General features: G+C 41.7%; 2 protein-coding genes across 4 annotated transcripts in view; one reads left to right on the forward strand and one right to left on the reverse strand.

The window, feature by feature from the left end:
• Nucleotides 1–16,800, reverse strand: part of COL26A1 (collagen type XXVI alpha 1 chain) — a 212,211-nt gene that overhangs the window by 113,934 nt on the left and 81,477 nt on the right. The gene's annotated exons all lie outside the window — the stretch shown is intronic.
• Nucleotides 9,940–11,252, forward strand: PFN4 (profilin family member 4). Its single transcript, XM_087952221.1, has one exon. The coding sequence runs from the start codon at nucleotides 9,949–9,951 to the stop codon at nucleotides 10,333–10,335; it is 387 nt and encodes a 128-aa protein (XP_087808347.1). The 5' UTR covers nucleotides 9,940–9,948; the 3' UTR covers nucleotides 10,336–11,252.

Consider the following 16,800-nt stretch of genomic DNA (forward strand, 5'->3'; position numbering starts at 1 on the left):
AGCATATTCTAGACATAGGCTCAGGAGGTGGGTACTTGCACTTATAGAATTCCTGTCTTTAACAGTAAGAATGTTTTAAATCAGTCTCCCTCAATTTGGTGTTTTCCAGATGTGTTGGAAGGCAGCTCCTAGAATTGCCAGCCAGCATGGCTCAAGACCATTCTGGTTGGGAATTCTGGGATTTGCAATCCCAGCACATCAGAAAATTGCCAAATTGAAGAAGGCTGTTTTAACTTAATGTATCCTTCAGTCCTAAGTGTAAAACATCTGTTGTTAATTCACAACTTGGTGGAAGAGAAATGCCAACACATCATTTATTAGATCAGTTGATGCTATAATGTCCTTCCTCATGTTCCTTTTGTCTTTTTCTCAGAAAGCATAATAGATTCCAGGATGTCTTTTGTTTCACTGTATAGACCATGTTTCCTCCCATCAAACAGAGCACAATATAATGGATTCCATATATATATATATGGTCTTTTGCTATTTGTACTTAGCCTTCTCTAAAATACAAATGCAATCATATTGGGAAAATTGGAACAATTTTGAGTAATTTAGTTCAACACTGCAATGCATATCATTTTATTTTTTGGTCCTTGTTTGGTTTTTATATGAAAAAATAAATAGAAATGCTCCTTCATATTTACTGTAATGGTTTGAAAACATATAACAAGAAATGCTGGGTCAAACCATAAGTCCATCTTTTGAAGCATTTTGTTTTCTTAATGGCTAACCTGATGTCCCAATGAAAAATCAATAAATAACATATAAGTGAAAGCAGCCCTAAGTAGTTTGGAGCCAAAGTATCCAAACCTCCTCCAGCCCTACTTTATTTACATTAAGATTTACATAACATCCTGATCCTTGCTTTTTTTTTTTTTTTATAGTGATACTATTTAATTTTTTTATTTTGGAATATGAAGTCATGGCAACAAAGTAGATTAACTAGGTGTCCAGTCCATATAAATCTTGCTTCTAGAATCACACATGGATCCTAAAGTATTGTTAACAGCAAGGGTCTTCAAACTTGGCAAGTTTAAGACTTGTGGACTTCAACTCCCAGAATTCCTGAGCGTACATGACTAGAGGAGGAATTCTGGGAGTTGAAGTCCACAAGTGTTAAAGCTGTCAAGTTTGAAGACTCCCAATTAATAGGATCATATTTCACAGATAATTCTCCCATCTTAGATTATCAGAGTAACTTTCCCCAGCCTGATGCCTTCTAGACACATTAGGATTCCCCTGCAGGAGGTTACATTAAGATGTCCAGCCCAACTAACTATAATACTATTAACCCAGTTACTAGTAAAGCCAAGAAGACATTTGTAATTAATAACTGGGGCCTTCTTAGAAAGTCACTAACTTCATTCATCTAACTCACAGGTGTCAAACCTGCAGCATTATATTGCCATCACGTGACATATCACTATGTTTTTTCTCTTTGCAGGCCTGGGGTGGGTGGGTGGCCTGAGTTTGACGCCTCTACCCCACAGGCCACCAGTTTGATACCCCTGATCTAACTTATTGAACTTGGAATTTACCCAGTTTGCTGAATTGTAAACCAACCAAATAGGCTGGATTGACTCAACATACTAAACCACTAAAAGCAAACACACAAAACCAAGAACAAGATTATTTAACTAAATTTGATTGCGCACATGTATTCACTAGATCCTTTAGATGTTCAGTGTAAGAGAATCTCAATGATTACAGCCAAAAGTGTTAGGTTCTATCTTCCACAGCCAACACTCTTCAGTGGCATTGACCTAAATGTCAAGGTATGGGGTTGTAGTTCTACAGATAGGTAGTCTTTGGGTTGTGACAGCAATTGGGAGTAGGATAACATCGCTATTGGTGTGATCATAAAGTGTGGCATCATGTGACCACATCGCTTAGGAATCCAATCCTGAGAGTTACTTATTGTAACCCCAAGATGTGCAGAAAGAGGTAGTGGTCCCAGGTAAGAAACATGGGGGCAACATGGAGGTGCATGAGGAATGGGGGGGATGTCTTGGGAGGGCTGGGGGAGACTTGTGCAGGTCTGGAGGGAACATGGGAAGAGATTTCTTTGGAAATCTCTCCTTTGCCTGGCCCTTCCCTCCTTTTATAGAGCAGAGAGATTGAAGAAGAAGAAAGTTTAAGAGAATAAGCTATCTGCTCTTCTATACATTGGAAAAAAAATTGCACCAGCAACAAAAAAGATCAGGCAAAGGAGAAATTGCCCAAATAAATAGATTGCTTTTTCTCTCATCTTTGAAGAATAGAGAGAAAGGGTTTGCAGGAGAGTAAGCTGCTCACATAACATCCTCGGGATCCCAGCCCCAGGCTACTAGCCAGAGGTGGGATTCTACCAGCGAATCAGCTGGGAGCAAGGATCAGCTGGGAGTGAACCGGTTTCACCCACCTGCCTCTCTCTATATATATTGATTACCTGCCCTGGAAAATGGAAATAACAACAATAATTTGACTTTGTGTAGTGTATGTTAAGCCTGGATTCCCCAACGGGTGTTAAGGAAAACAAACTATAACAGAACGTGCAGCGAAGTCAGATAGGAAGACAGGTAAATGTGTGAGATAAGTTTTTTAGTTAACACGCAGTAAAAATACAGATACGCTTGTGCTATCAAAATTATAATTTATTCCATTTAAGAATTATAGCATAGTCATTATAAACAGTTCATTAGTCATATACCAAATTCAGTCAAGTCTTGTCGAGGATACTCTAATTGCAAAGTCCGTGTCGAATAGCCAGTGTCAGTACACATATAATAAATTTGTCCAAAACTTATCTTCTCTCCGTTGAGAAATATCTTCAAAGTAATCCAACACTTCTTCTCCTCCCCGATCCAGCAAGAACGCAGTCTTCAATAAGCCAGCCAGTAAGAGCCAGAGAGTGCCTTGCTGCTTATATACTTTTACAGCTGCACCCTTAATTACATTCCTTTAGCTTAAAGTCACATACACTTTATCTGACAAACCATGATTCATCATTTTATTATCTTTACCCAAAACAGTTAGGGTAAAACAATGTTATCCCTAACAGTGTATACATATATAGCTTACCTTGGAATACTGAATACAGTTCATTCTTTTAGGATAAAACAAAGGAAAGCCTTTCAGAGATGGGGCATTCCGAGCAAATCACACATTCCTGACTGTACACAGTATTCAGTGGTGGGATTCAGCCAGTTCACACCACTTCGGGAGAACCGGTTGTTAATTTTTTGAGCAGTTTGGTGAACTGGTTGTTGGAAGAAATAATTAGGGCAGAGAACCAGTTGTTAAATTATGTGACTCCCACCACTGTCAGCATTCCAAGATAAGCTATATATGTATACACTACACAAAGTCAAATTATTGTTGTTCTTTCCATTTTCCAGGGCAGGTAATCAATTTCAAATAAAACCAAATAAAACAAAACTATGCCTATCTAGAAACTAAGGGTCACTAAAGTCCCAATAGTTATTTTTTTAAAAAATTGCAGGAAATATCACATTTCATCATAGGGGCTATTGGTCCATGTTGCAATGCAATTCCTTTTTCTCCCATTTCCTGCTTTTTCTCACAGCTGTCCCACAGAATTACTTGCAGACAGGCAATAAAAAAACTTGGGAGAGGGAAAGAAGGATTAAGAGGTACGCCGGGGCCAATATTTATTTACATATTTATTACTAGGATTTCTGTATGGCTATATTTCAAAATGACTCCAAACAGCGTACAGGGGGGGGAGGTATAAAGACATCAAACAGGACAATGTATGTGTTACGATAGCACTAAATAGTGGAGGTATTTCATATCATAAAAGGAAATTTAACACCCCCAAAATGCTCTCTTCCAGAGTGAGATTTTCATCTCATATTGGAAATTCAGGAGGGGAGGAGGCAATTCTTACATATAAATAGCAGTTATTCTAACAGGTGAGTGCTACCATTGAGAAGGCCCTGCTCTTGGCCCCCATAGAGAGAATTTATTCAAATAGGAGCCTCAGCAGAGCAGGTTTCCGAGATCACATACGGCATGCAGATTCACTTTGAGACATATGACATGAAAATAGCCAGGACTTATAATAGGCTGCGAGAACAACCTTGAGTGAAAGGTGGGAACACCACAGCCTAGACTGGGGTGTCAAACTCGATTTCATTGAGGGCCACATCAGGGTTGTGTTTGACCTTGGGGGGTCGGGGTGAGCATGGCCAGCTCAACATCACTCATGTCAGGTGTGCCTGTGCCCCCCACCCCCGCCGTGAGGTCAAACACAACCCTGATGTGGGTCTCAATGAAATTGAGTTTGACATCCCTGGTGTAAAGATTTAGGAATATAACCTTGATAGAATATTTTTCCCCATTCCATTCAAGTGGAAACTGCCTGGACAAGGCTTAACAGTTTTCTTAGCAAGGTTTTTCAGAAGTGGTTTGTCACTGCTTCCTTCCTAGGCCTGGAGAGAAGGTGATTAGGCCAAGATCACCTAGCTGGCTTTGTACCAAAGGCAGGACTAGAACTCACAGTCTCCTGATTTCTAGTCTGGTGCCTTAACCACTACCATTAACTAACTCTCCATATGTTGTTAAGCAAAGCAGTTGCTAAGTGAGTCAAACTCAATATTACAATCTTTTTTTTTGCCACTGTTGTTAAGGGAATCATTGCAGTTCTTAAGTGGATAATATGATCTTCAAGCAAATCCAGCTTTTCTATTGACTTAAGCTTGCCAGAAGCCAGCTCAGAAGGTCATAAATGATGATCACATGACCCTAGGATGCTGCAACCATTGTAAATACATGCCATATGATCATGAGACCTGGGGATGCTATAGTCATAAGTGCGAGGACTGGCTGTAAGTCACATTTTCAGTGTCACTGTAACTCTAAACAGTCACGAAATGAATGGCTGTAAGTCAAGGACTACCTGTTTGAGTTTCTCATACTCCTTCATCTCCATTTGAGAAACACTGCACCAAATATGAAATGAAACTACTGTGGAGAGAAGGGAGATGAGAATTCCAGTTCCCAAACCCAACTCTTCCTCCCAAATCAGGAGGTCAGTGAAAATTCTTTCAAGTTCAAGCCTGCATATGAAAGTCTTCTTATAAGACAGATGCAAAACCATCTTGTTAATTTTTTATAGCCTTAACCGCTAAACAAGCTACTTTTTCAATAATTTATACCTGAATGGTATGTCTAGACATGACATCATTTTAAGATATGCCTGATGTTTTGTGGTCTATTTACAACAACCAGGATGCATAATTGCCTTCATTCAGGTCAGCAAAAGGGGTGATTAGTGGGTTAAGGAGTGGAAAAGAGGAGAAAGATCAAAAACCGCATAACAGCTGTTTTAGGGAATGGCTTTTAAAGTCTGTTGTTCTCTGTCAAAGAGGCAGGCCACAAATGTTAGAATCCTCATTGAATCCATATTCCTTGCAGTAAGGAGGGACGACAAATACCACAGATAATCCCCAATTCATAAGTAGTTTCTTGTGATTGGTTTACATTAAAGTCAGGAAAGAGAGGCAGTTGCGGTTAATGTAGAATATCTACGAGTATGGGTGTAGACAGACTGACACTGCAAAGACAAGATTTTGAACATCTTCTGATCCTGAACATAAAGTGGTTAAAACCACTTTATAAGGCGTTGGTAAGGCCACACTTGGAATACTGCATTCACTTTTGGTCGCCATGATATAAACAAGATGTTGAGACTCTAGAAAGAGTGCAGAGAAGATCAACAAAGACGATTAGGGGACTGGAGGCTAAAACATATGAAGAATGGTTGCAGGAACTGGGTATGTCTAGTTTAATGAAAAGAAGGATTAGGGGAGACATGATAGCAGTGTTCCAATATTTCAGGGGCTGCCACAAAAAAGAAGGAGTCAAGCTATTCTCCAAAGCACCTGAAGGCAAGACAAGAAGCAATGGGTGGAATCTAATTCAAGGAGAGAAGCAACTTAGAACCAAGGAGAAATTTCCTGACAGTTAGAACAATTAGTCAGTGGAACAACTTGCCTCCAGAAGTTGTGAATGCTCCAACACTGAAAGTTTTTAAAAAGATGTTAGATAACCATTTGTCTGAAGTGGTGTAAGGTTTCCTGCCTAAGTAGGGGGTTGGACTAGAAGACCTCCAAGGTCCCTTCCAACTCTGTTATTCTATTCTATTCTTTATGAAATATGATCTTTTGGAGTATTTGCCTTTGAGCAGGGAGTAAGACAAGGTTGTATAAAGTTCCCTTGGGTGTTTAATGTGTTTATGGACAAACCTATACGGAATATTTTCTGTGATGTTAGAAGTGCAGTTACTGGTGACAGGAATGGGTGTGCATTTTTGTACACAGATGAAGTCATCATTTTGGCTGACAGCGCAAATGATTTGCAGCAAATGTCAGCCATGTCATATGTCGCAGGAAGGAACACAGATCTGGAAATTAATATAGTGAAGATGAAGGTGGCTGTATTTGAGGGGGAAAAGAGCAAACAAATCCAAGTTATACATAAATAGCAAAAAGCTAGAGCTAGTCAAGGTATTTGTATTGTATTATGTTTATTCAATAAGGTATGTTCACTGCCTTGAGTTGACCAATATTAAAAAAAAGTAGGATAAGATGATGATGATCATGATGACGACGATGATGATGATACAACAATATATGAAGCTAAGTTTGTATGTACTTATGAGAGCTGATTGTTAAGTATTCTGGAATTCTGCAAGCTACTATAAGTTGAAAGCATAGCTGAGCTGCAATGGCTATTATGCCAATCAGCTGAATGGCGATCAGCAGCATAGCATGATGGCAGCCATGGAACTAACAGAGCTGATGGTTAAAATCACTTTGGATAGTGAGATGGCCAGCATATATATATTTAATAAATAAATATAAATACCAGCGCATCATAACATGTATGTGACAGTGTCTGCCATCTTGCCTCTCTCATCTCTTGTAGATACCTCTCAACTCAAGTCTCTCTCCTTTCTTGCCTTATCTGAATCTTCTATTTTTTTAAAAGATCCTTGTTAAAGCATCATACCCAGAAAGGAACACAGTACTTGTGAAGGAACCTAACCAAAGCAGAATCAAGTAAAGCAATTACTTCCTTTGAATGAACTCTATGTTTTGTCCTAGACAGAAAAACTGTGTGTCAAGGAAAATGTTAGACCAGTGGTCCCCAACCTTTTTTGTACCAGGGACCGGTTTCAAGCAGAAACATTTTTTCAAGGACCGGGGAGAATCGAGTTTGGTAGTTTGCTTGCAGACGCATTACCTGACTAGGTAACATCTTATGTTGTTACCTAGTCGGGTAATAAAACGTCTGCCAGCAAACCACCAAGTTCAGGGAGCGCCGGCCCTGCCTCCCCAGCCCCATCCCTCAGGTGTCTCCCTCCCTCCCTCCCTCAGGTGTCTGCCTCGTTCCTCTCTCTCAGTCACTCTATCGCTCCTACAGCAGCCCAGGAAGAAACTGCTTCAAAGAAGCGGGGTGGGGTGGGGGGCTCCTGTCGCCACAGCTTCGCCGGCGCCGTTACCCCCCCCCCTTGCCGCCGCTGGCGGTCAATCCACAGTGCTCCGCTCTACCTGCCTGCCTGCCTGCCCTTCGCTTCGGAGCAGCTTCGGCTGATAAAAAGAGGCTAATAGTTATTATTCTCAGCCGAAGCTGCTCCCAAACAACCAGACAGGCAGGCAGGCAGAACGGAGCACTGTGGATTGAACCGCGAGCGAGCGGGCGGGCGGGGTGGGGTGAAACGGGCGCTCGGGAAGCTGCGGCGACAGGAAAGCCACCCCACCCCCGGCTTTCTTTGAAGCAGTTTCTTCCTGTGCTGGTGGAGGAGCAACAGAGCGACTGAGAGAGCTGAGCCAGAGAGCAGGACAGGCTTCAGTTGCTTCCTCCCTCCCCTTCTTTCATTTGTGTCCTTGATCCCCGATCCCAGCAGCATTCACCAAGGCGAAGAAAGCCGCCATTTTTTTTTTTTTTTTTTTCTTTGCGGCCCGGTAAAGAGTGCTCCACGCCCGGCACCGGTCCGCTGCCCGGTGGTTGGGGACCCCTGTGTTAGACTACAAACTTTCCCTCATACAGTATATGAAAGTCCTTTAAAAAAAAAAAAGATATACCACAGCTCGGTTTTAATTCTACTGCCATCAATTCATTAAATAAATTCAGCATGTAACAGTCACTTACTTCTGAGATGCTATAAGACATTACCATTTACATTTTTGTTTTATATTTTCATTTCTTATTTTTATTTTCTCCCCTTTCCTTATTGAACATTTTGTATTCCAAGGCAGAATGCTACAGAAAAAGCTGTGGTGGCACAGTGGTTAGAGTGCAGTACTGCAGGCTATTTCTCCTGACTGCTGGCTGACTGCAATTTGGCAGATCGAATCTCACCAGGCTCAAGGTTGACTCAGCCTTCCAACATTCCAAGGTGGGTAAAAATGAGGACGCAGATTGTTGGGGGGCAATAGGCTGTAAACCCTGTGAACTGCTTAGAGAGGGCTGTAAAAAGCACTGTGAAGTGGTATATAAGTCTAAGTGCTATTACTATTGCTACTAACCAGTGGTGGTATTCGACCGGTTCTGCCCGGTTCTGGAGAGCCGGTAGCAGCGATGAGCAGTGGAGACCGAAACGGTTCTCTTCGCTGCTCTGTGTTTGGCCCACCCACCCGCCCAGGCTCTCATACTCACTTTTATGGCCAGAATTCAAAGCACAGCTGCTTTGCGCGGCACAGAATAGTGCCGCGCGGCAGCTGCTGCAGCGACCAGCATCGTGCAGGCTTGCAGGAGGCAAGTTACAACGCCTCTGCACCTGCGCAAAGTGCGTGTTTGGCGCACGCGTGCACGCAAAATGTGCATGCGCGTAAAGCACGGCCACCAAGCCATACCCACCGAACCGGTGGCAACTTTATTTGAATACCACCACTGCTACTAACCTCCCAAAGAGGCAGTAATTGCATATTTTTGCCCAAATCAATATATTGAGTGCAGGAAGCTAGATCTTTCTCAAATATAAAAGAAAAAACTCTGTTTTTGAAAACTGCACAGGCAGAGGCAGACTCATCTGGGAATCTGTCTACCTAATGGTTTCAGAACCTGTGTGGATCTGAATGTTTATTAAACAATCTGATGTTGTTTAATAAGCACTTCTCAACTTGTCTATTTTCAGATTTCAGAAAGATTGCTTAGAAATTTCAATGGCTTTATTTAAGAACAAACACTGTAAAATGTCTTTTTGGTGGGTGGCACTTCTAAGGACCAATAATTTAAGTATTAAAGAAAGTCGGAACAATTTTACTGTATTTCATTTTTATCTTTAATCAAATAAATTCTGCAGCTTTTTGAAGCAGTGTAAAAGATCCCAGATTAATAGAGGTATCATTCTTAATTTTTTATTACTAACATCATATCTACCTGAAAGGAAAACTATGTCCTCCCCAAAATTATATTTATAACTGTGGAGTCATTTTACTTTTGCTAAAATTCCAATAAGGGAAGTAATAGATTCCTGTGTTTTTTTGTGGTTTTTTGTTTTTTTTTTTGACATCTTCAATGTCATTTTTTTTTTTTTTTGAGATGCAGTTGATATTTAAGTTAAGGTCAGAAGTGGTGTAGGTAGGAGTTATATTCAAGCAACAGTGCCATCAACATAAGATTAAAACACAGAGGTTAGAACGCAGAGTGATTTTCCGCTCTCTTTTCAAATCTGTTAGAAAAAATTATCCTTGCACACTTTGCTCTGGATCTCTATCTTTAAAAAGGAAAGAGATTTAAAAGCAAAACAAACTTGGCCATTTCATAGAAGAGGCTGGGCTTTAACTCTACTCCTTACCTAGTCTATGGCTCAGCATGTGAGCTCAGCATTCTTCATAAACTACAGTTCCCAGAATCCCTTGGGAGAAACCAGGGCAACTAAACTGTTTACATTCTAAAGGGAGAAGCCAAAGCCTTAGTTACCAAACACAGAGGGAGATGAACCAGGCACAAACTCTGCTGCTTGATGGTCTCATCAAGACAAAGCATGTAGACAAAGCTGCCCTTATCAGAATAGCCGACATGAACGTGATGACAGCAACTCCAGGCTTTAATATTCAGACCTGGGCCACAGTCTTTGTCCAAGCTTTCTTCAACAACCCGGCCCAAATACGAAGGGAAGGGCAGTACTTTAATGATCGGTATTATAAATGCTACCGAGCAGATAGCAACTCCATCTACCTTAAAGCAAAAGAAGAAGGAGTGATAGTGGCTAAAACAGGAAACTTTATCCTGGTTGGAACATATTGCCAAGGCATGTATCCCAGTGTCTGTGTTGAGGCAGTGGAGAAACTAGCAGACTACCTGAGAGCAAAGGGGAACTAAAGAAAGGAAGGAAGAAGGAAAAGAGCAAGAGAACTTTCTACTCAAAATTCTTGCTTGGCACAGCAACCAGGAAAAGAAATGTCCCTTTTTGAACAACACAGTGTGTTCCCTGCGGGTCAGTCTCAATGGACATGTCCTTTGGAAGCGCATACAGGAGAATACCCAGCATCATCATTAAACACGTTCAAAGTGCAGACAAGCATCTTGATGTGGAATTGAATTACTATAAGCCTCTTTCCAGAGAAGGATATGGCAAGCATGGGTGGAGACAGGGACCATCTCCTTGCTATTAACCTGGGATGAGAGATTTTGGCAGAGGTTGGCAGAGCTGTTGCCACGGCAACCACAAGTGGTAAGGCTCAGCTTCCCTTGTTGAGGAAAAGGACCACCAGGTTGCCAAGGCAATGGACCACTGGACCTCCATGGGGAATTTCCTGTCAGAGTCAGCTCTACCGCTGGACAGAGTAAGGAAGCAGGTTAAAAAAGGCAGCAAACCATAGCTTTCTTGGTTTTATTCTCAAGAAGAGGCAATTCTGGGATTTTGCTTTGCCTCAATTACAACTTGGATTGCCTTTGGTTCCCAGCCCCTGGACTTGGATGCTAGAAAAATCCGCATTTGCTGTCAGACCCATTAGATCTTGGGTGCGCATCGTCTTTGCCATGCCCAGTAATACACAGGGCAGCTTTTTTTCAAGCTGGATTGTAACTGGTCACAGACTGGCACGCCAGGATTGTGCCACTTTGAAAGCAGACAGGTCCAAGACAAAGGAGTGGGTGAGCAAGGAGTGATTTTAAATTTGAGTTAATGTTAACTTGTAAATGTTCAATAAGTGTGGTTAATAGTATTCCCTGCCTGAATTATTTTCCTCTTCTCTTCCATTAAGCATTACAGTTGGGGAGGGTGATTTTTGAAGAAGTACAAGCATACCTTGGGGATATTGTGGGTTCAATTCCAGACCACTGCAATAAAGCAAATCTCGCAATAAAGTGAGTTATTTTTTTCTGTTTCTGTTTTTAAAGTGAAATTTTTTTTCTGTTTCCAAGGGCATATCAAAATTATGTTTACAATAAACCGTAAACTATTAAGTGTGCAATAGCATGATGTCTAAAAAAAGACCAACGTAGATACCTTAATTTAAAAAAGACTATCGCTAAATAGTACTAATCATCATCTGAGTCTTCAGCAAGCCATAATTATTTTGTTGGCGGAGGGTCTCGTAAAAAACAACAACAACCAGTATCTGCAAAGCACAATACAGCATAATGCAATAAAATGAGGTATGTTTGCATAGGGGGCCACACACAAGGCTTTCTAAGTCCATATGTGGCCCTGGGGCATAAAAGTGGTCATCTCTTATATAGAGAGGAATAAATAACCTTTTTTATTCTCTTTTTCCATTTTTTTCTCTGTCTCTTTTCTCATCCCCATCCATTCACTTCTATTTTGCCAATACTTTTTTTTCCCCTTTCAGCCCTACAGTTTGCTGGGAAAGAGACAAATTTCTTTTGTTATTAATCTTAAGTCTCCACCCCCACCCCCAACAAGGCTGACAAAGTTAGGCCAAGAACTGCAGGTTTATTACCTCAGGTAAGGAAACTTGGAAGGAAAGCCTAGGATGCAACTTAGAACAATACAATGTCAATAAAATGAGACCATTTTAACAACCGAATTTCCAAAGCAGGGTTTCTCACCTGGCAGAATGTTCTTTACCCATACTGGGACACAGAAATAAAACAAGAGGAGAAAAGCAAACAATACAGGATTTAGAATAGTTGTCAATATGTTTTCTTCTTTCTAATACATTAGTTTTTGTACATAGTTTCATTTCATTGTCTGGATGAGATCTGGATCTCTTGACTATGTTAGAATTAAAAATAATTCTGTTTTTAATTCTCACTAGCATAGTCAAACAATCCAGATCTCATCTAAGAAAGCCCCAGGAGCTGCTATGTAGAAGCTTTAAGCCAATCCCACATTATTTAACAATTTAACCAAAGACATTTTGATTTGACTGTTTCTCCAAGGACTTCAGGAAGCACGTGGGTTTTCCTCCCCTAATTTCTACTTTATTCATTCAAACAAGACAGATAGACAGACCTACAAACAGGGAGAAAGAGAGAGACGAAACAACCTCAGATCACCAGGCTGAGTTTCTTATTAAAAGCTTAAGTGTTTCAGGCCTTCATTCCAAAATACTCATCAAACAGGTACATCTTAGATATTGCAGATTCCAATAGGCTAAAAATCATTTCAAATAGATGGTCATATAAATTCACAAATAACATCAACAATAATCACGAGGAAGAGGAGAGCATGCCCACATACAAATACTCTCCATCCACTTAGTTTTGGTCCCCATCCTTACAAGCAGTCCTCAAGTTAAAAAGGAAATCAGGATGTGGTTGCAAAGCTTGATGTCATGTGACTGAATTGCTTAGCAACGACAATCCTAATTGCTGTCAAAGCCCCAGGAACATATGGGTTATTAAACAAGGACCTCACATAACAATGTGGCAAGAAGTGAGATTCCCAGGCAAGCAACCCAGCAGGCAGTGGGGTGGGTGCTGTGAATAGGTGCTATAAAGCAGGGGTCGCCAACCTTTTGGACCTCAGGGACCACCAAACTCATAATTTTAAATCCCGCGGACCACTAATATGAATTTTGACTGACGGTGGCTTGCTGACGTTGGTGGGAAAGTCATTCCCATATTCCAGAGCTGCAGTAGTTACAGGACTGGCCCTTTGGTTATCCAGGAGCAGCTGCTCCGCCACCCAGGTGCACCGGCCTGCCATGGACTGGAGAAGCAGCTGCTCCGGGATGACCAAAGAGCCAGTCTCGTGACTACTGCAGCTCTGGAATATGGGAACGACTTTCCCACCAACGTCAGCAAGCCACCTCAGGGTGGATTTCCCTCCCCCACTGTTGGTCTTACCTTCCAGTTCCAACTCGCATGGCTCTATTCAAGTTAAGGTTTGCACTTGGCCAAAGGGTAGGGGGCAGTGGGTGGGCGGGCCATGTGGCAGTGCAGCCTTGTGTTCCCACACAGCCTGGATTAATTGCTTTGGGGGTACATTTCTCTGCAGACCACCAAAATTTTCTCATGGACCACCAGTTGTCCCCGGCCCACCAGTTGGCGACCACTGCTATAGAACAGGGGTCGCCAACCTTTTGGACCATAGGGACTACCAAACTCATAATTTTAGATCCCAGGGACCACTAACTGGTTCTGTGGGCGTGGCCTAATTTGGGGAGTGTGGTTTGGTGGTCATGTGACTGGCTGGGCATGGCTTGTATGTAAATATTATAAATATTTATATAAAAAGAGCAACTTTTACCCAAAATCAGGCAAAGCAGGCAGATTGAGTTGTTCACAGAATCATTCAGTGATCTATCTATCTGCCATCGGCTAGCTCAGTCTCTCAAATTTGCTTGCCGTGAGTCTGCACTGAATTTGTTTGCCATGAGTCTGCACTGAATTTGCTTGCAAGCAAGCCTTCAGTCCTAAGGTTCGGCTATACTTAAAAGCAGAGCCGAAGATCTAAAGACTAGCTAGAAAGCAAGAAATCCAACCATTTCCTGCTTCCTAGCTAATCTAAATTTCCCAGCACAGCAGAACAGATGATGGTCAGAAAAAGGAAAAATAGCAGTTTAGCAGGCAAGTTTGCCTGGTAAGGAGTGAGTGGGCGGGGAGGGTTCCTGTGGGCCATGTGGGCGGTGTAGCCTTGTGTTTCTGCGCAGCCTGGATTAATTACTTTGGGGGGTGCTCTGGGGGTGAGATTTCTCTGCAGCCCACCAAAATTTTCTCATGGCCTACCCGTGGGCCACGGCCCACCGGTTTGTGACCACTGCTATAGAGCACAGGCAAACAGAGGCATGGGTGGGCAGATGGACAAGGGCTATAGATGCTATGAAGTGGGGGGCAGGTGCTACGGGTAGGCATTATAGAGCACTGACAAGCAGGCAGAAACACAGCAAGACCCAGCTTCTGCCAGTTTCCCAGTTTCTTGTGCAAAGACAGAATGGAAGGTAGCAAATGGCATTGATATGGAGCCTTGGTGGCGCAGTGGTTAGAGTGCAGTACTGCAGGCTACTTCTGCTGACTGCCGGCTGACTGCAATTTGGCAGTTCAAATCTCATCAGGCTCAAGGTTGACTCAGCCTTCCATCCTTCTGAGGTGGATAAAATGAGGACCCAGATTGTTGGGGGCGATACGCTGACTTGGTAAACCGCTTAGAGAGGGAGTGCTATTGCTATATCACTGCAGGATGCTGCAACTATAGTCATTGTGAGCTGGATGCCAAGTGCTAAAATTGCAATCACATGCCTGCAAGGATGTTGTTAACAATCACAACTTTATGGATTGGTCATAAGTCTATTGAGCACTCTGTTGTAACTTTGAACAGCCGCTGAATAAGTGGTTTTAATCTGAGGTCAACCTGTATTCTCTAAGAGGGAAGGTTGGAAGCAGATTTCTTTAGCATGGTTCAAATTGCACAGGAGCCTATATGCATATTCTGATTCCATCAGATATCCCTGCTGCAGTATTTCCTAATATGCCAAGGGCTGTGCAATGAAGATACAGGGAGTCCTCAATTTACAGCCATTTGTTTAGTGACTGTTTGAAACTGTTAGAATTTGTGGCAAATTCCATGAAAATACTTAATTATCTTCAGTCCTACTTCTTCCCTACATATCACAGAGACATATATACAAAGAGATATATTTATTTACCTCTGATATACTGTGATTGAGCTTTTACAACCCTGTAATCCCTTTTACCCTGTAATCCCTTAATTCCGGGTATAGTTGAGCAAAAGGGAAGGAGAAAAACCTAGGTAATACAGTTAAAAATGGGACTTTTAACCTAATTATGCAAGACTTCTGCCAGCCAGTCATATTCTCTTTCAAGAGTCTCAAATCTATTTCCTTTCCTTGGTTTTCCATGTTTTCTTCCACAGTAATTTCTTAGCATCCTGCATTATATGTTTATTTGAAAAATGTACACACTGTACTTCATAATATAGCTTTCTGAAAGTGCCTTACAATGTTCTAAAGATCATGACCCTAACCTTATATATTTCATTAATGGTTTTGAAGAGTAATCTATCATATTGTTCCAGGGCATGTTAGTAGATAGATGGTTTTTACTTCCCAGTGTAGAGCTAACTAGCTCAAAATCATCCAGCTGGCTTCCATGGCTGAAAGTTGGACCTATTCCTTGTCCAGCACCTTACCTATTACATGATATTGGCTCTCAAAATGTACGTAAAAGCACATAAACATAAATATAAAAATACATATAATTAAAGTGGTAAACAGCAGAAAGAAAAACTTAAAAACTCCACTGCTGCATTAAAATTAAAGCTAAAATTAGAGTTAGAAAACATGGAAGAATAAAAATGCCTTTCCCTGATGCTGAAAAGACAATAAAATAAGGTTTAACACTATCTCACTACAGAAAGGCATTCCAAGGCTGGGCATCACCACTAACTAAGTAAGCTTGTTCCTATGAAGTTACCCATTACATGTCACTATGAGAATTATGTGTAGCCGACTTTCTCTGCCAGGAGCATGTGCATACTGTTCTTTATATATATAATAAATCAATAAATAAACCTTAGGCTGAAGATAATAGATAGGAGGAAGTTTCATCAGATGTACTGTGCTGGGAATCAATAGTGGTATTCAGCAGGTTCTGACCAGTTCTGGAGAACCAGTAGCGGAAATTTTGAGTAGTTTGGAGAACCGGCAAATACCACCTGTGACTGGTCCCTCCCCCATCTATTCTCTGCCTCCCGAGGCCCAGCTGATCGGCTGAGTCTTCATTTGTTGCCCTGCACAGGAGAATGGAGCTGGAAAGCAGGTTAGTGGGGTGGGGAGGGAATGGAGATTTTGCAGTAACCTTCCCCTGGAGTGGGGTGGGAATGGAGATTTTACAGTATCCTTCCCCTGCCGCACCCACCAAGCCATCACGCCTGCCAAGCCACACCCACAGAACTGGTAGTAAAAAAAAATTGAATCCTACCACTGCTGGGAATGGTCATAAAGTATAATTGACATTCACGAAGCCGCTCAATAAAATGAACAAAGCATGATGTACATTTAACTGAATCCAAAGTTGAAATATTGCTCATCAGAATGGCAAGGCATCATGGCCACTTTTGTAAGACAAGGCGGCCTTTAAATATTTATAGAACAAGCCAGAGCATTCAAGACCACAGCCCATGCTAGTTGAAACAAACATCTGTCGTGCCAAATGCTCCAACTTTGTGTCAAGCACTTGGAAATGAATTCCAGATCTCTTTTCTCCTTCTTGTAAAATCCTCTTTTGAGAGCCTGATAGCTATTGTAAATTGCAGTGCAGGCAACAAAATGAAGCTGAAAAAGCAAAGAAACTACGATTTGGACACCCAACCATATGAAAACTCTTCTTTCCAGACTGGTGGCTGAAAATGGGAAAATG

The sequence above is a fragment of the Notechis scutatus genome, chromosome 1, assembly GCF_049901735.1.
Source record: "Notechis scutatus isolate UNSWTSFEM ecotype Mainland chromosome 1, rNotScu1.2, whole genome shotgun sequence".
Taxonomy (NCBI): domain Eukaryota; kingdom Metazoa; phylum Chordata; class Lepidosauria; order Squamata; family Elapidae; genus Notechis; species Notechis scutatus.